We start from the raw sequence: 23,291 nt of genomic DNA, 5'->3' as shown, positions 1-23,291 counted from the left end.
TCAAGATGAAAAAGGAAATAAAAAGAAAGTTATTACCCTTTCCCTTCATGCTCTTAGTAATTTAAAAAAACTTTATCTGGAAGTCACTTTATCTTATTCTCATTATACTTCTCTACAGTCCATTCCATTTAGTGGAAGTCAGTTATTTAACCAAAGTTATGACTAGGATTTGTAAAACCAAACTCTTGCACCACAGATTTTTCTCAGAACTATTTTTGGCCAAGTTACTGGCAATCATCCAACAGCTCACGGTACTAATATCAGAGCCTCTGATTAACTGCCATTCAGCAGATAACTTTGAGGGATAACATTGAAAGATATTACTTATCAGACTTCTAAAGCTTGATTTAGCTTATGTTATTTCATTAATCTTTCTCTGATTTACTTATCTGGCCTGAAGCTCTCTTTCATACTGCAGTTCAGAATTTCCATTTGCTGAATTCAGTTGCATACTATAGTCTACTGGTAATTCCTTGTGTCTTGGACCATGCTCAAAAATATTTGCAGAACAGTAGGTTAATAAACAGAACTCACTTTTTGTATTCAAAGTAGTGTTCAGCAATTTGGTCATCCCAGACAATCTTTGGTTTGTGTTTCTTCAAGGTTTCAACATATCTACAAATAAAAAACGGATACAGAATTAACTTGTTAATAAAGCAGCTATGAAATTACATTTCAGAAATGCCTGAAAAAACAGTTGCACCATGTTTAGGAGTTGAACACTATCAAAAATATATTCTTGCTGACAGAAGATATGGCTCAGCCACTTTATAATGTGACATGTTCACATTTTTAGTTTTTTTTTAAAGCAACAAATTAGTTAATTTTCATCAATTGACATATCTATAAAGGCATATGAAGGCAGTGCTTCATTACTTCTCCAGGCTGATTCCTATATACCAAAGCACAGGAAGTGAAATAATCCCTAGGCTGTACGTAGTTGTGTTCTTCAAGGCTAATCAAGCAATTCTTAATTACAAGAATTATTATTATGTGATCAGAAAAATTCTTCTATAAAAGGGGCTTGGTTAATCTTCTAAAAATGATACTAAACCCCAGCTGGTTTTCAAAGAAAAGTTACTGCTAAGTAACTCTGCATGTGAATTTTCTCCACCAGTAGCTTTTTGGCATTACTATGCCAAGTGACTTGAAATAAGTGAGGACAGAACACTACTTGTACACAAAAAAACCACATAGGGAACTGGTGTGGAATAGTTAGCATGCTGTAAATTAATGTTCTTGATTAGCTCACAGTATTGTCTCAGTGTAGAGACAGTGTTTTATTGTGTGTGCACTTCTGACTTCACAATGGAAACGAAGATGCACGCTGACTCACTTAAGACCAGAAGACAGCCAGCTACTGCTAATGTTAGAGGCCACATAGGTATCACAGAAATAAGACAATTTTCTATCACATGTTCCTCTGTCTCTTCTGCATCTTACTAACCTGCATCTTTGGCCAGCAAGAAGGCTGAACTTGACTCTGCTGCTAACTTTCCTGACTAAACATTAGGGGGTTTATCTAGCCACGGGCCAAGCACCATTTCTTCTTTTACCTCAGGGATTGTGTAATGAATTTGAATTAAAAGTTTAATTGTCAGTACTACTTATCATGAATACATAAAGCTGTCACAGGCAAACATGGTCATAAGATAGGATTAAAAATATGTGTCAATTTTTGCGAAATCCATCTCTTCCACAATATGTCTCATAGTTGCAGTAATTTCTCTGCCCATGATCATCAGGTGAAGGGAGGTGATTCTCCCCCTTTACTTGGCTCTTGTGAGACCCCAGCTGGAGTGCTGTGTCCAGTCCTGGAGCCCCCAACAAAGGAAGGACATGGAGCTCCTGAAGCAAGTCTAGAGGAAGACTACAAAGATGATCAGAGGGCTGGAGCACCTCTCCTGTGAAGACAGGCTGGAAGAGTTGGGGTTGCCCAGCCTGGAGAAGTGAAGGCTTTGGGGAAACCTCATAGCAGCCTTCAAGTACCTGAAGGGGACTTATCGGAAAGCCGAGGAGGGACTTTTTACAAAGGCTTGTAGTGAGAGGACAAGGGATAATGGCTGAAAACTGGAGGAAGGGAGATTTAGGTTAGACATTAGGAAGAAATTCTTGACTGTGAGGGTGGTGAGACACTGAAACAGGTTGCCCAGTAACATAAACTTTCCAGCATTATCAGTCCACCAGCTGGAAAACTTGCTGCTAGTTAAAAGAGAGCTCACTGAAGGGAAAAAAAAACAAAACAACAACAACAACAAAAAAAATCAGTAAAAAGAAAACTGGCTTCATCCTGGCTCAAACCAGGACATGTAGAATATCGAACCAAGATGTTACAGCCCAGAAGACAAGAATTACCAGTGAAAACATGCTGCTAGGTAGCTTTGTTACTGAACATATAACTTTAGACGGGAAATACTAATTTCACTTACTAAAAATCCCAACACAATTAAAAAGTGTTCAACATACACATGATCGCGCTTTCAAATTAGAAATGCAACTTGAAGAAATTACTATACCCTTTATTTTTAAGGTATATTATTATTTTAAAACCCTTCAGGCATACAGCACATTTCATGAGAGCCCGTCTTAATAGGATAATTTATTTCCTTTTCTCCTGCCTCCAGGCATTTATCACCGCAGTATGTAAAAGCAAAAATGAACAAATTATCTTCAAGTATCATGTATGGTTATAAGACCTCCAAGTACTATTTTCAAAACAATAAGATCCCATTTACTTTAGTTGCAACTGCATACTCAGTCCTTCTGAAAGGCAGGTTTGATATTTTTCAACTGGACAACAAAGTTGCTGTGAGGTCTGGCAGAGGTGCAGGAAGAAACAAGAGCTGTTTCCCATAGGCTGTCTATTTTATTAACTTGGGAACAATCCATTCCCTTCCTTTAGTCATCTGCCCCAGTCACAATTAATTTTCTTGAAGTAAAACATACAGGAGCTTTACAGATAACATCTCCCAGATCCATCATATTTCCTATTACCTCTGCGCACTGTGAGCAGAAGGGTTCCTGTGAATATCTGCAGAACCTGTATTGCAACACACTTGCTTCACTCAAACTAATTCTTACCCAGGCACTCTTAACACATGTCCTAGCTGAAGAAATACTTGACTCAACAAATATTTTATACATAGTTATTAAAAAAAAAAAAAGATTGAAAAGACAAATTTTCCATCACACTGAAGCAGACAAGCATGGAATATTGGTGTGGCTGGGGTACAAGAGATAAAGATTCATTTCCAGGTTCTCAAAGAGGAAAAGGGATGGACAGAGAGTTCAGCACAGCCAGTCTTCCTTCTTCTCTCCACTTGCCACATCACTCTTCTTGTTTTGATTAATATTTATTTATATTTTTCTCTCCTCTATTTCTAATTTAACCCTCTTTCTACTGCCACTGTCCCAGTTTGCATCTGCTTTTATACTCCTACCCAGACTAATTTATTTGCTTCCTCATCTGTCAGCTCCTAACTTAATAGCTTTCTTTTTTTGTCAAGCTGTCTTGGCACTTATGAGTATGATAAACACTGAAATCTCAGCTGCATTGCCTTGCATATGTATTTCCTGGAAAGTCTGTGACCATTAGCAGAGAAAGTTGAGCTGCAAATACTTGTTCTTAAACAGAGAACTGCCATCATGGCTCATTTATTTAGGTCTTGGTTTAATTTAGCCAGAGCAACATTCTCGTTTACCAAAACATTCCTTCTTATAGCGACAGTATCAATTCAGTTGTTACAACTGGGCTTTCAAAGTTTAAGTTGCAATCTAGTTACTAAAAACATGGCACATGAGGCAAAAGTGTTTAGAAACAATTCTAAGACTGCCTGACACCCTTCATACAAAACTTCAAATTCTCAGTGTTTTACTACAAATAACTGCCAAACCTCTGTCCAAAAGAACAACACTCCTTGGTGTACAGACACCTACTGTTACTCTTACAATTTTTATATTCTTGGTTACCAACCCATTGGCTAGAGTTGGACTAAAACCAGCATTCCCTTCCACAGAGTAAATGAGAAACCAAAACAGGAAGTACCTGTAGAGTCAGTCCTGCCAAAGGTGTTTATCTATAAACAACACTAATGTTGTTTATGCTACACCTACACACTCCTGCACTTTGCTGCACAGTCAACTACTAACTAAATGATACAGAAGAAAGGTTCTCAGGATTTATGGCTGGTGCTTCTTGTTTAAGACACTTCTCTGCCAAAACATGAAAAATGGTATGGCACTAGAATATGATAATGTAAAAACCAGTCCCCCTGAAGAAGGTATTTATCTTCATGGGTAACACTTTTTCACTGCGAATATAAAGAAACAAGCCTCTAATATACCTTCTGCAACAAGAATATACATTCTAGAAAAACATATAGATTCATACATAATTTTTAGACCAGGATTTTTTTACAAAGGTTAAACTTTTTAATCCTCAGGTGCTTTGCTTTACTAGTCCTGAGTTGTTCTTCAACTGAAAAGCTTTAGTGAAAAGGAAACCAGTACTGAGCATGCATACAATTTTTATGCTCTTTTCTAACACTTTACATTTTCTCCTCAGTTCTCATTAGTAGAGATGCTTCGCAATTTAACAATCTTTAGATATTAGCCTTTCAAGAAGTTTTGTGAGCATGCAGAAATTTATGAAAAGCCTAATTGCAGAGTCACTTATAGCATAATATTATGTGTGTGTATATATACATTTAAATAGTATTACATATTGTGCAGTAATAAAGATTGGTAATAGATGGACCAATGAAGTTAGCTTTCTCCACGCTGGTACCATCAGGATCACTTAATCACATTCTTACTCCTCTCCTTTCCTCTCCTCTCCTCTCCCTATTTAATTCTCAGTAACACCATGTTTACAATACATAAACTTCCAACTTCAAAAGGTAGTGAAGTTGTATACCACTTTATCCCTCGCTTGCACATTAAAGAATCAAGATTTTATTAACAAAAATCTCACAAGTTATTTCAAAAGCAAACAGGTTATCCAAGAAATAGCTAGTATGTGTCTGCTAGAGAATAAAAGAACACACTAGCATAAAAACAGTTTTTACTCTGAGGATTTGAGTGAGAGCACATTCTAAAAGTCTTACTTATTCCTTCTGCAAGGGATATTATTAAAAAATAGTTCTGTTACAATCTTTATTTCATGTAAAACAACTTAAAACCAAAACCAGTTTGCCAAGAGACACCAGTCTGTTCATTTTCATTACTGTGGGCTTTTTTAGGTTAAGGCTGTTAAAGTATTCAGGTAGAAGCCTAGAAATGAAAGATCTATACACAAGTGTCATCTTTCTCTGTTTTCTCTGTTGTTTCTGCACCTTTGCTCTGTCAGTTTTAAAAGGCAATAGCATTTTTACTATTTCAATAGTAAGAGGTTTCAAATAGAATAGTCTATGGGTGTGCTGCTTTCATTAAGTTTTATAAAGTAATTCTCACTGATTGCTTCACAATACTTCATCACTGATATGACAGACAACACTTTTTGGTGCTTCCCTACCAACCTCACACAAACCTTGTACCTTCTGCCCTGATGCACAAGCCAAAACATGACGCACCAGCCTAATGAAAATAAGCAGAACCTCAGCAACACTTCCACCATTACTCTGGGCTCTTCAAAAGTGTACTTAATTTAACATTATCAAAGTAATTTAGAAACAATAATACTTAGTGAACACTGCAGAGAGGCAGCCAAGTATTCCTATTTTATAGAACTCTGGAGACACAGATGACAGTGTCAAGCTTTTCAGAAGCACTGTCTTCTTGCTCTTGTCTCAGGGACATAATGCGCATTAAAACTTCTCAGTACCTTATGGCTACAGAAGAAACTACGAACATGACAGCATTAGTTTGTATCCAGATTTATGTGTTAATAGTGCCCCGTATTTGCATGTAACTTCACAGAGGTTTTATAAAGAAAAAGCCCTTTCTGAGAGTGTACACAATGGTATGCTGGCAAATTATCCTAGGGAACTGCAAGTACAGCTGAAAGTAATCAAGTGCATGGTAATTTTTCTCAATATAACCAAAATGGTGGTTCTTTACCAAAAAAAGAAAGTTACAGTTAGCTATTGATCAAAGAAGTAATCACACATAAGGCAGAAAAAGGTGTGAATGTTTATATACACAAGATTTTGACAAAAATTGAGAGATATAAGAGGAACATAATGAAAATATTAGAGAAAACAAGGTATTTTTTATAAGCCAGTAAATATTTCTCAGGCAATAGAGAAAACTAGATTGAGGCACAAGTTTTGCATTTCTATATACCTTCAATAGCACACTGCTGTTCAGCAGCTCCATTCTATTTTTAATTTTTTGTAACGACAGATTTTTTTTTTGTTCTGATCTATTTTTCAAGACACCTGGGTCTACAAAATCTGAACTTTTTTTCCCAGTGCCAACTATTTATGATAGCAACTGTCTACGGAGTTGCTTTTTGTTCGTATACATCAACTTTGCATGTTTGCTATTAGAAATCTTTTTTTGCTCCTGACCATTGCCAAGTCTAAACTTTCTAGCTGAAGTATCAGACGATGTTTTTGCTTGTATTTGTTCAGTTAGACATAGATTTTTCTTTTTGATTTATCTAATCTAACACCTAACAGGTCACTATTTGGTTTTGTCAGCTTTTTCTGTCTTGAAAGAATGAGTTCATTGCCTTTCAAAGCTTGCTGTATGGTCTGTTTCTGCTCTGGCCAAAAGGCACACTCCTGTCAGGCAGAAGACAAGTTAGTGGTAGAAGTTTACTGTGATAGAACAAAAAAAGCACAATTCAGGCAAGATCACAGAAACAAAAGCTCAAGAGAACTGAATAGAATAAAGCATACTGTTACAGACTAGCTCAAGTAACTATCCCATTTAGTCATACTAAAAAAAAAAATTAGTTTGACTATGAGCTAAAAGCTAGAGGTCCCACATGCAAATTAATTTTTTTCTAATATAATTTAAATTATCTCTGTATATTGGTCTATTTGAAGCCTTTGATAAAAACATTGTTATCATTTAAGTGGCCCTGGCATGATGTTGAACACCTATAAGAGGAAGTAGAGAGTGGGTTCTTAAGACCCTGAAGGGCCCGGGAGGGTCGGCACAGGAAGGGGTCAGTGTTCTCCCCACTTCCTGCCACATTCTATAAAAGTCAGGAGAACAAGAAACGTAGCCCTTTTCCTTCCCACAACTCCTCTTCTTGCTGTTACAGCTTGCAGATTCTTTGGTTCTCTACCTGCTCTCCAGAATCCAACTCCATCTGGTGCTGCAAGGAACCATGGATTCCTCACCTGAAGCAGCCTTGCAGCAACTCTAGCCCACCTATTCCCGTGATCAGCGAAATCGGTTTTACATATTATCTGTATATAAGTGTATATATATTTTCTTCCCCCAGGCATTACTCCCTTTTTCTGTGTTACAGTTTCTGTCTTCCTTATTCCCCTTCTATCTTCCCTTGGGTGGGGGGATAATAGGGAGCAGTTCTGCCTTCTAATTTGTCTCTTGCCATTACTATTTAAACCAGGACAAATGTATCTTCATTTGGTCTTGATTGCCTTGCACACACTTTAAAAGTAATCAGTCAACAAAACTGTGATGTTATCTTTGATATTCATCGCAGAATTAATAGCAAGTAGGCATACTGCTAGGTAAACAGAATAGCAATCTTCTCTCTCAAACAAGGAAAATGGTCACCTCAAGGTTTTTCTGACTCACTCCAGTTACAAACTATACCAGACAGAACTACTCCTGTGTGCTCACCTCTAAGCAAGAATCTTCCCCAATCTTATATTGAAATAAAGCAGAAAAAAAAAAAAAAAAGCAGATGTATAAAACAGTCTTAATAGAAATAATTTAATAATTTAGAACTTGATATGAAATAGATCTTCCCCTCCTTCACACATCCTATTTCATTAATAAAAATATTTTCATTAGTCATCACAACTGTCTCCGGCTGTACATCAGAGACAAGTCGAACACCCTTGTTTAAAGCAGATGTCAGGCTACATTTGGCAGGTCTAAAATTTATCACTGTGAAAACAAACTCATTTTCCTCCAAATTCATAACATTCACCATCCACAAATAACAAGTATGGTAAATCTATATAAATAATATAATTTAATAATATATTACAGTATTTATATTTGTGTATCTAGAAAATAATACATATAATATAAAAGTAAATAATATAAAACTTACAGGACACACTAATGACCAAAATCCTTAAAAAAAACAAGAAACCTCCTCTCCTCCATTATTAAAAAACATTCACCATGGAGGTTCACGGGTCCACAGGGCTTGGTAAAACCATTCCTTATACAAACACACTTAGAGTACTGCATGCTGTCTTTGATGACAGCCACACTGATTTGTTTAAATCCTACAGTATAGCTTGTTTATACTGTGTAGGAAAGTGGCAGTTAAGTGTTTGACAGTACCAGCACTAGGTAGTTATTCCTAATAGGGTTGTGCAAATGCCAAGGCCTATTCTGTGAGACATTTGCATGCATGCAAATTCTTCTAAATAGAGTTCATATTGTTACATACTAACTAATATGTAGATGTGTCAACAGCAGTACTTAGTATATACCACTGTATGTCAAATCATATATCATTTATTAAAATACTGTATTAGTTTTATACTTTATTTTAAAATCAATGTAATATTTCAACTATTTTATATGATACTCAGAGAAAGTAGAATATCACATTTTAATTAAAACTAGTCACAAAACTACTAGGATAAAAAGGTATTAAGGAGAACACTCAGCAAAACTGTCAATAAAGCACCTAACTTTCTTGCAGAAAAATAACAGAATTTGTCATCTGGATCTTTTGTGGTATATGGAAAAATAAAAGGACAGAATGTGGAGATCTGTATCAAACTGAAATCTTTACAGATGCCTCCATTTAGTCATGGATAACTGCACTGGGAAAATAACCCTCTTATCAGGACAAGTCTCAGACCACCAATGCTGTCTTAGATGATTATCCCAGAAGATTCTGTAGTGCAACAATGCATATTTTTAATTCTCCTTCAAACATTTTCATTTTCTTAGAAGCCTTGAAGCACTTTTCAGTACTTCAGAATTCTGCAAGGATAACATTTCTGTGACTAAGCTGCTTCTCTTCCACTTGGTAGATGCTTGTTACATAACTTATACTTTATGTATTTTAAATTTTGACAGCATTATTATGCATTTATTATCCAATATAATTTATTTAACCTGGGTCTGGGCTACCACAGGACAATTTTAATGGTTTCCAGGAGGCTTGTGCCAGGTAGGTGCTCAAGCCTGCTGTTTCCAGAGTTGCTAATAGGCCCTGGCTGAGACAGATGGGAAGGGCCCAAGCCCCATGCAGGGCACAGTTATGGAAAGCTTGCACTTGGCTGCAAAGTAGAATGAAAGGCAACGTGTTTGATGCAAGCAGCAGAAGGCACCAAGGAAGGGAGAAGTATTCTGTAATTGAAGGGGAAGATGTGCTAGCAGCATAGCTCTGAGATGACCTCAGGCAGAGCACAAAACTTGCAGGCTGCAGGGCTCTTGTTATGGAAAACTGAACCAGGTCAGCGATGTTTCTCCTCTCAATGGCCCATGTTTTAGTCACGGTTATATAGACTTACTCTGGATTTACACCAATACAAGTAACGTAATATTTTCAGCCTTTATTTTTCTAAAAAGATACAATTACGACAAATTAATCCAAATTACTTTTAATCTCCCATTAATAATGCAAATCTCAAAGCATTACTATATTTTTATGATGCCTTAGAATAACCTGAATGGCTTACAATTCCTCCGTTTCTGGCATGACCTGAACTGAAGATGGGCTATGAAGTAAAAAAATATATTTTATCCAATAATAGTGAATATTTTTGCAAATTTAAGAAACTGCCTTCATCAGTTAAGCAAATATTTGAGAATACAGATTTTAAATCTCTTGGTATTTAGTTTAAATAATACATATTAATGTGGCCATGTTCAGCTTTAGAGAAAAACCCGGGACTTTTCATAATGAAAAAACAGCAGGATGTCTTCAATTTCTTTTTTGTAAATACAAGTATTTGCATATTTTCATTTGTTTAGCTTCTGCTGAATAAACACATCTGTGCCAGTTGCTACCACTTCTTAAGGTTAAGAATGAATTTTATAGCAAAACCCAACATGCATATATTTATTCAAAATTACTTCCAAAACAGCTGTTATTTAAATCAAATGGCAACACTTGGGAGTGCAAATCAAGGGATAAAATGATAGCCACCACATTTTTTACACTGGAAATTTCAAAATGGAATACTATTTTACCTCTAACAGGTGTGCACATATATTTTTTTAAAACTTAAAAAAAAAAAACAGCACTTTTTTCAGTAACCATACCTACAGCCCTCTACCAGGTATACAGCACTCTGTACACAAAGGGTCTTTGGTTTGCTTAAGAAATTGTTGATTCAGAGGAACAGTTAAAGGGTAACTATATCACATGTGGGATACTCCTATACAGCATATGTGGGACCTGTGTACATGCCAAAATTTTGTTAACGTCTGGGGAAGTTAGAAAACAAATCCTTTTGCTGAGTTGGAATGACAGATGTTTTCTATTTGCAGTTATCACGATTTATCCTAGTACACTGCAAAAGGTAGGGTATTTATATATCTAAAGTGGTTCCATGTGCAACTATATTAAATTGCAACACTTTCAAAATACTCTCACTTTGCCCTCCCCACACAAGTCATCCAACACACCAAGTAACCACCAGTACAGCTCTGTAAATAATAAAAGAATAATGTCCTTTAAACACCTAACTAATTATAAATCTAAATAAGTGAAATACTAACAAACACTATGATATGCATGTAACAGAAGGTGAATCCAGAAAATGCAAAGCAAAATTTAAGAACAAAAAATCCTGCAAGGCACCAGTTACTAAAAACATAGTGAAAGAGAGACTGATGTAATGTGTAATGAAGAAACAATGTATTATTTTTTAAAAGCACGTTTTTAAACAACTGTTGGGGGAAAAAGGTTGCAATTTTCTTTTTTTCTTCTGATTTCATCAGTGAACATTGCTTTTTTTCTGAAGGCTCAAGGAAAGTACTTGTTTTAATTTAAAAAATGGATTCCATTGAACTAAGTTCAAGCTACTGAATCAGTTCATTTGCCACAAATAAGTAAATTCTTCTACCTCAGGACATGCCTTAGGGCCTTTTCATTGCAAAGAACCATTTTGAAACCATATCGCCGAGGTGCCACCTGAGTGCCCCGCATACCCTATTATCCTAAGCTCCTGGTACAGTCATACACACAAGGACGAGATACAAAGCACTATGTTAAGTAAAGAAAACAAGGAGGATGATAGCAAAGCTAGAAGATTAAAAGAAACTGATGAGACCATTGACTATAAAACTGCAAGCCATGCAATGTAAGAACACGAATAACATGGGCAACTATGTGTGGATTTAGATGAAAAAGTCCCAGCTGCAGTCACTAAAAGACTTACTGACCCTGTGTTTGGGATTGACAAGGCTTTTGCTGGGTATTATTTTAATTGTGCTTACTTTTATGTAAGGTGGGCTGTCATCTGTTCCTCTCTTGTCTTCCATTGCAGCTGTTGCAATAAACCTCAGCTCAGAAAGCCAACTGTACCCTGGGCTGCATGAAAAGAAACATGGTCAAGAGAGGTGATTCTCCCCCTCTACTCTGCTCTGGTCACACCCCACCTGGAGTATTGTGTCCAGTTCTGGAGTCCTCAACATAAGAAGCACATAGAACTCCTCAAGAATGTTCAAAGGAGAGCCACAAAGATGATCAAAGGACTGGAGCAGCTCCCCTATGAGGATAGGCTTAGGAAGTTTGGGTTGTTCAGCTTGGAAAAGAGACCTTGTAACAACTTTCCAGTATCTGAAGGAGGCCTACAAGAAAGCTGGGGTAGGGCTTTTTACATGGGTATATAGTGAGAGGACAAGGGGCTGAAGCTTAAAGAGGCGAGATTCAGGTTGGACACTAGGAAAAAGTTCTTTCCTGTGAGGGTGGTGAGATGCTGGTACAGGCTGCCCAGGGAGGTTATGGATGCCCCCTTCCAGGAGGTCTTCAAGACCTGGTTGGATGGGGCCTTGAGCAACTTGATCTAGTGGGAGTTGTCCCTGCCCAGGCATGGGGGTTGGAACCATATGATCTTTATGGTCCCTTCCAACACAAACTATTCTATGATTTTATGACTCTATGGCTTTAATCACATTGTAGTCTAGCATATAGCTATTGTACCACTCCAGAAGCTCTTTTATTTCAATCTTTCCCCTTCAGGATGGCACAGTTTTCTCTTAAAGCAAAGAACTGTCGTTGCTGGATGATGGATTCTGTACTTGGCATCAGAAAAATGGTTGATGATTCAAATCCAGAAGTTCTGGAAAGAAATGAAATTTACCTCCTCAGACCATGAAAAAAAAGCAGGCTTTTGACTTTTCAATAAGCTCTGTTTCCATAACTGGGATCAGTTGAACTAGTTTTTCTGATTGATTTCGGCACTTGCTGCCTTGAGATCCCAAATACTACATTATGAGTAATTTTTATATTTATTTTTTTTTTCCCAAAAAAAGCTCAGCTTTTGTGGATTGTTGCCTTTGATCAAATGCTAAGAAAATTTCCATGCAGAGGACCATGCTAGGAGGGAAAACAGAAGAATTTAACCTGCAGCAATACATGACTGACAGCCAAAATATAAAGAAACACACTGAAAAGGCCAGAACAGATTTTATTGGGCCATTAGTTGATGTGGATAGCACATCAGGGAAGGTCTAAATACATCATACATGTTATAGGTTTCTTAAGCTGACAAGACAAAGGGGAGAAGAGTAGGGACAAGAGCTAATTTTTATCCATTAATGTTTCTGAGCAAGCAATAGCCAATTCAAATATGTTGGATACTTTTTTGAATCCTGGGGAATGAAGAGATAGTCAGATTATTAGACCTAACAATTAATATGCATTAAATGTATTCCAATTACAAGTAGTTTCTGACCCTTCCTGGCCCCATAGCAATTGCAAGAACCTGTTTAATTATTTGTCTCTTTTGCAATAAAATACAATTAAACAGTGCTAATTATTTGACACAAGATATTTTAAATATGGAAGAGGCTAACCAGTTGCTATAACAACAAAATCTAAAGAACTTGACAGGCAGGTATTACAGATTCTCCTTTTATGGTAGTTTTCACCTGCACCTCCACTTTCAAACCTATAACCTTTGTTGCAATTTTATATTTTGCATCTACAATAAAATAACATACTGAGTAGAAGAGTGCTGAAAGAATTCATAAAACCATCAAATTGTCACCGTATTTCACACTTCAGGATGATGCATAATAAATTGAGACAGAGGTGGGAAGGCTAAAATAAATAAAGTACAATAATATATCCAAGTTTTCTTACCTTTTCATTTGAGTTACTGGATACTCAAAATTAAATTTAAAGCTAACACAGGGTATTCATATTTGTTTTTACTTGGTGGCTAAATGACTTCTTAAAAAAGGTTCAGCTCTAATAAGTACAATATATGGAAATCGGTAGAATTTTATTGCTATATTTATCTGTCACTAACTACAACCTCAGACATGATAGAAGAAAAAAATTCTTGACTGATGTCTGATATTCACCACCCGCATCAAACCTTCCCTCTTGACCCTATGACTTCTTCAGCAAGTCAAACCAAGACTCATAAACACTGACCTACCATTCTGCCAGTATCTAATCATATCCTTCCTCCTTTGAACAAAGGTAAAACCTACTTCTGCTCCTCTGCTGGTCAGTGTTAGTGGAACACAAATACTTGCATTTGGTCTGACAAGTATTTCTGAAACAATTTAACTGAATTATAAATGAAGAAATTATTCAAAATATTTAGATATTTTACTAACATTTAAGTAAACACAAAAATATAGAAGTAAACCCAAAATGCTTATTTACTAGTCAAAATTGGTTATCTTTCATTGTGTAAACACTGTCAGGTTTTTTTTTGCTGTTTAATTTGATTTTCAGATTCATCTCAGGAAATGTACAATTGTATAATGTATAATTGTGTGTCTACAATTAAGCACAACATTCTAATTCCTTGGCAAAAACATGTTCCAAGGTTTTGCTTTGTTTTCAGAAGATTTTAAATTTTATATAAATTTAAGCTTACTTTATTGTTAAAATGTATATACAATATAACATACTCAAGTATTTTCATATGAAGCTGTTAGAAGGACCTATTGTATGAACTTCTAAGGTTTCACTTCTAGGGGGTGAAAATGAGACAATATCAGCATCTTTACCACCCCAGCATTTAATACAGAATAACAGCTGATGGAATAAGTGCATCAGAATTAATCACACGATTCATATACATGTATCGTATTTAAAGAAAGGAAAATAAATGAAAAGGATCAAAGAAGTGTTTTAAAAGGACAGAAATACATTAGGATTAAAAACATTTCCACCAGCTACCTCTGACGATTCAGAGAATGCCACTAAGTTATGAATGTTGCTTACGGTTATGAAAATGTCACATTATTTATAGGCTCAGGGTACACACGATCTGCAGTTCTCTATCAGAGCAACATCTAGCCTCCTAGGTCAGATGTAATATAGAATCAATTGCCTACCAGCTATTATGAGGGAGCAATCTTGGAGAAGAGCTCACTACACAAGACAAAACTAAACTTTTTGATTGCACAAACTGCAAAATGAAACTATACCACAGGATCTCAGGGAGAATGGGTGTTAACAGTGAATTTGCAGAATCCACGCTTATCTGGAAACTTGAAGAAGCCAGTTGCAAGGTACAGTCTATTACTGGGGAAAAAACAAGGATCTGCCTCCAAGAAAAGTAGCAGAGAGGCAAGAATTACAGCATTGTAACCAACCCAGCAAAAGTATGAGCACAAGGATAAAGCTGAACTTCAAACCCAGCAATCTGCACATGCAACAAAAAAACAAGCAGTGCTTGTGCCATCATTTCAGTTGCTTGCCCAGGCTTCTTGTTTCCAGCTCCTGCAGAGTTTCCTTGCTAAGTTACAACCGCAGAAACATAATTTTTCTGTGAATTGCCTGAGGAAATCTCACCACACCACTTGAAAAAGTTTAAGCACTTGACTGCTCAGGAGATGGAACCATAATTACCACCAAGTGTAATTTCACATGCTTTTCTGTGTTGAATTTAAACTGTGTTTATAGTGACTTCAGAACAAGAAGAACCTGCAGAAGTCAACTGAAGCCAATACCTTATTGGCTTAACTACAGCCTCTGTATCAGTTCTCTGTTCATCTCTGAGGATAAGTTGTTGTAGTAATAGATTTCATCCCAAACTTTTCTTAGTAGAGTGGCTTTTATTGATTACTTATTTATACCTTCAATTATCTCACTGCCAAGAAACCAGAGATAATTCCTAGCAACAATTGTAACCTAAGTGAAGTTTTTGCTGGGACAGCTGTGATGGCTACAGGTGTATTTCTTCTGTTGTTGCACTATTTCTTATTTGGTAAGTGAAGGGTTTTTTAGTGTAACATTATCTTTCTCATGCCTTATGCTGGGAGTGTTTTCTCTGCTAGCTATACCTGCAAATATTTTTAGTGCCAACTCCAAACATTTGCAGACTGTAACAAATATTTATAAAGCATTCAAGCAAATATTTACCAAAATACTCTTGAGATCATCAGTTATTGTAGGTGCAGAAAACTTCCAGTACACTGATGAATATAAAGAAAACCCTGCCAGGACATGAATCAACTCAGCATTAGAGACATCATAATACATTACATATGAAGTCAACATTTTTGTTGCAATAATTTAATGTCTAAACTCTTAATGTATCTGGTTTATAGAATCAAAGAATGGTGAGTTGGAAGGGACCTTAGAGAACATCAGGTTCCAAACCCCCTGCATTTGCAGGGGCACCTCCCACTAGATCAGGATGTTCAAAACTCCATGCAACCTGGCCTCAAGCACTTCCAGGGAGGGGGGATCCGCAACTTCCCTGGGCAACCTGTGTCAGTGTCTCACCACACTCACACTAAAGAATTTATTCCTAACGTCAAATTTATATCTACCTTCTTCCAGCTTACCTGTGTTCCTATCACTACACACTATGGTAAAAAGTCCCTTCCCAGCTTTCCTGTAGGCCCCTTTCAGGCACTGGAAGATTCTTATAAGGTCTCCCCAGAATTTTCTCGTGTCCCAGGTGAACAGCAGCAATTCTCTCAGACTGTCTTCATAGGAATGGTGCTCTGGCCCTTTGGTCTTCTTCATGGCCCTCCTCTGGACTTGCTCCAAGAGCTCTATGTCCTTCCTGTGTTGAGGGCTCCAAAATTGGACACAGAGACCCACCAGGCGGGGTCTCACAAGGGCTGAGTAGATGGGTAGAATCACCTCCCTTGACTTGCTGGCCACAATATTGGCTTTCTTGGCTGCAAGTGCACAATGCCAGCTCATGTTGAGGTTTTCATCAACCAACATCCCCAGGTCCTTCTCCTCAAGGCTGTTCTAAATCCATTCTCCACCCAACCTGTATTTATGCTTGGGATTGTCCTGCCCAGGTGCAGGACCTTGCACTTGGCCTTGTTGAACTGTAAGCCTGTTAAAGTCCCTCTGAATGGCAACTTCATCACACAGCTTACTTCAGTCAGCAAACTTGCTAAGGGTGCACTCAATTCCACTGTCCACGTTGCTGACAAAGATGGTAAACAGCACTTTTCTCAGTACTGACTCCTGAGGAACGCCACTTGTCACTGTTCTCCATTTGGACATCAAACTGTTGATCACTACTCTCTAAGTGTCACCATCCTTATCCACCAGGCGGTCCATCCATCGAATCCGTACTGTTCCAGTTTTGAGACCAGGATGTCATGCAGGACAGTGTCAAAAGCTTTGCACAAGTCCAGGTAGATTATATTGGTTGCTCCTCCCTTGTCCACCAATCTGTGACCCCATCAAAAAAGGCAACCCAATTAGTCAGGCATGATTTTCCCTTGTTGAAACCGTGCTGGTTGTCACCAACTACCTCCACATTTTCCATGTGCCTTAGCAGAGCCTTCTGGAGGATCTGCTCCATGATCTTGCCAGGCACAGAAGTGAGACTGACTGGCCTGTAGTTCCCTGGTTCTCCTTTCCTTCACTTTTTAAAAATGGGATTTATCTTCCCCCTTTTCCAGTCAGGAGGAACTTCAGTGACTGGAAATGCTACACTGAGTAAGTGCTTTTCATGCATAGAGCGAGGATGGCTTGACTAGGGATTACTATGACATCTTTAAGCCTTATTGCAACTGTTTCAAATTCATTCATCTGTTCTGTAGGTACTCAAAACATTATATGCCAGAATAGATTAAGCCCTCAAGCACTGCTCAGAAGTAGGTATTTCCACAGTACTCCTCCTTCTGAGTGAAGAACAGTAGCACAACCGCTGAGAATAGCTGTTTATGCCTGTGAATCTCTTTATATGTGCAAGCTGTATAAATGGGGGGAAGTGGGAGGGTATTTCTAGCAAAAGTCTCCTTAGACCTTTCAATTATCTTGCTGCTGAAGGGTACTGTAAGCCAGCAAAACATATTCACACACATAAAGAAGGGATCCATTTTCAATTATTCTTACAGATCATTTAAGGCTCATTTTACAACTGCATGTCCCTTATGCAGCACAGCTACAAATTCCTGACATTCAAATGCTAAAGCCAGTGTCATATATGGCATATTCCATTTTACTTTGCTTTCCAGTATCAACTTGATATTAATACAATGCACAAATATTACGTTCTGAAACCCAGCAACACATTATCTTTCCTTGTTGTACAACACTGCAGTTTTGACAATTTTACTCTTGTGGCCTCTCTCTACCCTGGATCTTGTGAGATATGAGCCCAATACTTCTGCAAAAGAGAGAACTGTCCTAGCAGATTGTTAAATCTACTTGCTAATTATACATTAAGTGTTGATCCATGCTGAAAGTGAATTAACACATTACAAGGACACGTATCTTAAGCTACCATTAAGGCTACAGTCTATTGAATACTGAATTAAGTAGCAGAGAATTTTAACCACAGTTCAAGAGAGAATCACATTTCAGAGTAGTTCATGATACAAAAGCCTGAGAGCTTTCAAAGCTAATATGAGCTTATCAAGTAATAAAAAACTAAGGAAACTGCAATATTTATTACTCCTTTAGAATCTTACACATATTACTTCAGATAAACTTCATCAATAAATGTGAGTAGGCAATTTTTAATAGCTTTCCAGTATTTCTTATATTTCAAAAGAACATCTTATAAGCCTACTTATATAGAAAGGCAAGAGGAAGAAAAGATATTGTAATTAGATAAGTGATTAGCACTATCACCTGTATTTTTTGGATAAAAAAAAAACTCAGTTCTGAGTTACTGCTTCTACTCCACACTTTCTTATACTCTCACTTCTTTTCTGATAATTTCCTAGAATTCCACTGATGCAGTGTACAAATTTATTAAGACCCTTACAATATTAACTCTGCATGGACACAATGTATCAGAACCTGGGAAGATAACATTGTCTACAGTTCTGCCTCTCTGAGATTTGAGAGAATTCACACTCCCAATCTCAGGTCTTTGTTGGAGACAAAGAGAAACTCCTGAAGTTCCTAGAAGCTGTGTGAATGGCTAGATGTAATTAATCCCATACTTGGTACCAATGTCATGGTGCACTTTTTGATAGCTTTTGGGATATCCCAGCTAATCAACACTCTCTGTTCTACTCAGCCAAAATAACGTTAAAAAACATGTTGCATAAGATAATTTAAATCAGTATACAAAACAAATATTAATATATTATTATTTCCCTTCCCCTTGTGCTTTGTTTCCAAGTCTCATAAGTATCCACGATACTCACAGAGATGCAAAGCTTTAAAAAAAAAAATTTAGTCTCAGCTCCTGACTATAGCCCATCAGTACTGAGAAGCAGATAGTAAGTACATTCTGAAGCAATATAATGGCCAAAAGAACATTTATAAAGAGAAAGAAAAGGTTACAGAAGATGTACAGCTATAAGACAAGGCTGAATTCAGAAAATAATTGATTGCTTTGTGGAATAATATGAAGGAGAACAAAAATTGAGAAAAAGATATAACTTCCACTGAAAGATTTTCAAAAAGTCAAGAGGACATGCCTGTTATGCATCAAAGGCTATGGATAAGCTCGGAGCAGCACACACTGCCACCAACCCTTTGGGTTACATTGCATTCTATTACCTGCCCTTTTAGCGCAAAAAACTCTCAGAGCTTTGTGATTTACCAAAATCTTCTACCAGAGAATGGAAATCTAAGAGGAAGGCTCCTGCCAGATGGCATCTTGAGACAGAACAGACAGCCTTATGGTATGTGTCAAAATAACAATTTTGTCACATTTCAGTTTTTAAGTCAAATTTTTTAAGAGCAAGTTTTGCCGAATAGGAAAGCAAGTAGATAAAATTTTAATCTAAAATAGCTGTCAACAAGTCTTATGAAAGACCATACTTAACCATCTGTTAATACCAGATGAAGATGTGAGTTCTGGGCTTACGCTGGCAATCATTATTATGCTTTCAATTGTACCTTGATAAACCCCACATGTTGGTTAAGGACACAAACTATCTGCAGAGTACTGAGTAAGTTCAGCTGGTTTGATTAAGAAAATCCAGATGGAGAAGCAACTTTTTGCAGGCTTTAAAAGGCTGTCTTCCTTTAATGCAAAGAACTAAAAAATGTTACAAGATTGGAAACAAGAGCAAAACCACAAGCCAATATGAAGCAAAAATGAAACTGAATCCATTAAGGTTTTGTTGTTCTCATCTAAGACAACATACAGCTGTTTCACACACAAGATGGCTGCTCATACAGTCTTTTAACAAGAATTGACCCATGATAAGGTAATATACAGCAGCTCCTCCTGGTGACTATCTGAAAGTGGAAATAGTATATCTCTCTCAAATTTAACAGAGATAGCACTGCTGGCTGATACAAAAAGTAACACAGCATTCAATATGACTAGAGAAAAGGAAGAATCCATGGGTTTTGGAAAAACGTTTTAAGCTGTTACATCCTGATACAAGAAGTTACTTGTGTTACCCACTGTGGGATTGTCAGTATTCTTCCCGTAAAACACTTATCATGCTACTGAAGATAACCATTAACCTCAATGGCACCTTTACAATTTCTCACCACCATGATAATCAGAGCCTAGGAAATATAAATCATTCAACCCATTGTAAACAATCATTTTTGTGATGACAATAGATTTGATATCAACTGTTTGGTTAGAAACAATGCAAGATAACAACTGAATACAGATAAAATTAATAGTTATTCTGTTAGCATGTTACAGAAAATTCTCCATGTACCACTCTAGTAACATTTAGAATGAATGTTTAAGGCATGCTATTTGCGTGCTGACTATGAACTAATTATAAAAGATTGCAGTGTGAAAAACATCACTGTCATACTTGGCTATCAACATAAAATGTGTATGTTTCAAAAAGTTAAAATTCAGGCACTGTGTAAACCTCCAAACTACCCAGAAGTTTTTTATACAGCCTCAGGATTGAATCAGCACAAATCATTTAATCACTGGTATTTTTAAGTTCATCAGTCAAAGAAGCTTAGTATACTGGGTAAGATATGAAAATACATTATACCAGTCATTACCTGTATTCAAAATGTTTTTGTCATACTCTTTAACTTTGGCATTACTGAAGAGAATTTTGGAGAATTTTGTTGTCCTTTTGCACTAAGAGAGAGCTGGGGAACCCAACTTCATGGTCAGTTATCAAGTTCATAACTGGAACACGAATTTCACAAATTAAAGTAATTTGAGGTGGTTACAATTCCCTGTGCAAGCATATAATTAACAAAATGGGAATAAACCTTGCTGTACAATTTGTACCAGCACTCGAATTTCCCAGACAGCCATAGCCTCATTACCTCCAGATTTGTGCACCTCATTGTGATGCTGACACTCACACTCATGATTAGTGCTGAAATTACGGATGCATCCTGATTTAGTGTAGCCTTTATTGCTGTTAATTAGGCAATGCAATGTGAAAACTGTTATGGTATTTTAATTATGTGAATGCAATGCAATTTGTATACTAAAAAAAAGCCACAGAGAAATCAATCTTTCTTTGAAACAGTTGCTGGTTTTGACGGAAACAGCTGACAGAGAGAAATCTGACAACATATTTTGCTGCCAGATGAGGTGATCCCTCCTGTATCTGCCATGTACAGTTTTATTTTTTGCAAAAAGACGTATTAAAAATGTCCCCTAGGACATAAAAATGTGCTGTAGGGCACAAAAATGTGCTGTAACAAAAACCTGAATGACAGACAGACGAATAATTTAATCTAGGTAAATTTTTTGTATTATTTTGGCCAAGATCCTTCAAAAAAATTCTGGAGGACGAGCCGTCAATAGGCACAACTTATGTGCAGAAACACTTCAAAGGAGACAGCATCAAAATCCCTAAGGAAGAAGAACTGGAGTCTCACCCTTGTTGCTGAACCTAGGTTGAAGTAATTGGATGCACTGACTGGCCAGAGTGTCCCCATCCTCATCAGTTATCTCAACCAAGATGGGTGCACTCCTGCAGTCAGCTGTCATGGAAGGTGCATGGGAATACAACTGCTCTGCTGTAGCTGTGACATGTGCTATATGCAGCATGGAACTGTAATAAAACAGGTGTGAGTCAGGTATGAGTCTGAATGCATCTTATACAATTTTAACTTCTCACCATTTAAAAAAATGTTTCACTGAGCATTATTGCTTTGCCTCACTAGTTTTAGTTATTACCGGTTTATTAATTTTTGCTAACATACAATAATTGAATTGCCATAGCACATATAGTCCAAGGGCAGAAGGCAGCTTTACAGAGAGGGAGACCCACATATCCTTGCATGCTGGCAACATGGCTGCCTATGACACCTGGCTGGAGAAGGCAGGCAGCAGGACTGCCCCTCAGAGGACTACTGATCTCACTAGGAGTCCTCTACGGTTCACTTACTAACACAGCATTTTAGGCAGACAGGTAACATGCAGGCACATGTACCCACAAATGTCCAAATCTGAATCCTGAGCTGCACCATGCCTTTGGTGGTTTTATTTCTCTAAATACTTAGTTGTGTCAGAGTGTGTCATTACAAGCACTCACAAAATCATAGAATGGTTAAGATTGGAAGGGACCTTAAAGATCAGCAGGTTCCAACCTCCCTGCTATGAGCAAGGACACCTCAGAATACAGCAGGCTGCACAAAGTCTCATCCAACCTGGCCTTAAACACCTCCAGGGAGGGGGCTTCCACAACCTCCCTAGGCAACCTATTCCAGCACCTTACTATCCTCATGGTGAAGAATTTCCACCTGATGTCTAACCTAAATCTACCGTCTTTCAGTTTATAACCACTACCCCTTGTCCTATCACTACCCTCTCTGATGAGAACCCCCTCCCCAGCTTTCCTGTTAGCTTCTTCAGATACTGGAAGGCTTCTACAAAGTCTCCTCGGAGCCTTCTCCTCTCCAGGCTGAACAGCCCAAACTCTCTCAGCCTGTCTTCATAGCAGAGGTGCTCCAGCCCTACATGCAGGACCTTGCACTTTGCCTAGTTGAACTTCATGAGGTTGGCACTGGCCAACCTCCCAAGCCTTTCAAGGTCCATCTGGATGGTATCCCTTTCCTTTAGGGTATCAACTACTCTACACGGCTTGGTATCAGCAGCAAACATGCTGAGGATACACTCAATTCCACTTGTCCATGTCTCCAAGAAAGATCTTGAACAGCACTGGTCCCAGTACTGATCCCTGAGGAACACCATTTGTCACCTGCCTCCATTTGGACATTGAGCCATTGACTACAACTCTCTGGGTGAGGCCATCCATCCAATTATTGATCCACCAAGTGGTTCATTTGTCAAATCCATATCTTGTCAGTTTGGATACCAGGATGTCACGTTGGACTGCGTCAAATGCCTTGCATAAATTCAGGTAGATTATGTCAGTTGCTCTGCCATTATCCACCATCTCTGTAGCCTTGTCATAGAAGGCCACAAAATTGGTCAGGCATGATTTGACCTTAGTGAAACCATGCTGGCTGTTACCAGCCATCTCCTCATTTTTCATGTGCCTTAGCAGATTGTCCAGCAGGATCTGTTTCAGGACCTTGCCAGGCACACAGTTGAGACTGACCGGCCTGTAGTTCCCTAGGTCTTCCTTTTTCCCCTTTTTAAAAATAGGGGCGATGTTCCTGTTTTCCAAACAGCAGGAACCTCACC

At 37.6% G+C, this 23,291-nt stretch overlaps 1 protein-coding gene across 1 annotated transcript in view; it reads right to left on the bottom strand.

The window, feature by feature from the left end:
- Positions 1-23,291, bottom strand: part of CHID1 (chitinase domain containing 1) — a 93,394-nt gene that overhangs the window by 7,184 nt on the left and 62,919 nt on the right. The window contains exon 10 of the mRNA XM_009996414.1: positions 535-615. Coding sequence (XP_009994716.1) covers positions 535-615 — 81 coding nt within the window. The remainder of the gene's footprint in view (positions 1-534; positions 616-23,291) is intronic.

The sequence above is a fragment of the Chaetura pelagica genome, unplaced genomic scaffold (assembly GCF_000747805.2).
Source record: "Chaetura pelagica isolate M959 unplaced genomic scaffold, ChaPel_1.0 scaffold74, whole genome shotgun sequence".
In the NCBI taxonomy this organism is placed as follows: domain Eukaryota; kingdom Metazoa; phylum Chordata; class Aves; order Apodiformes; family Apodidae; genus Chaetura; species Chaetura pelagica.
Note: the sequence above shows the minus strand (reverse complement) of the source record. Positions and strands in the feature narration are given on the sequence as shown.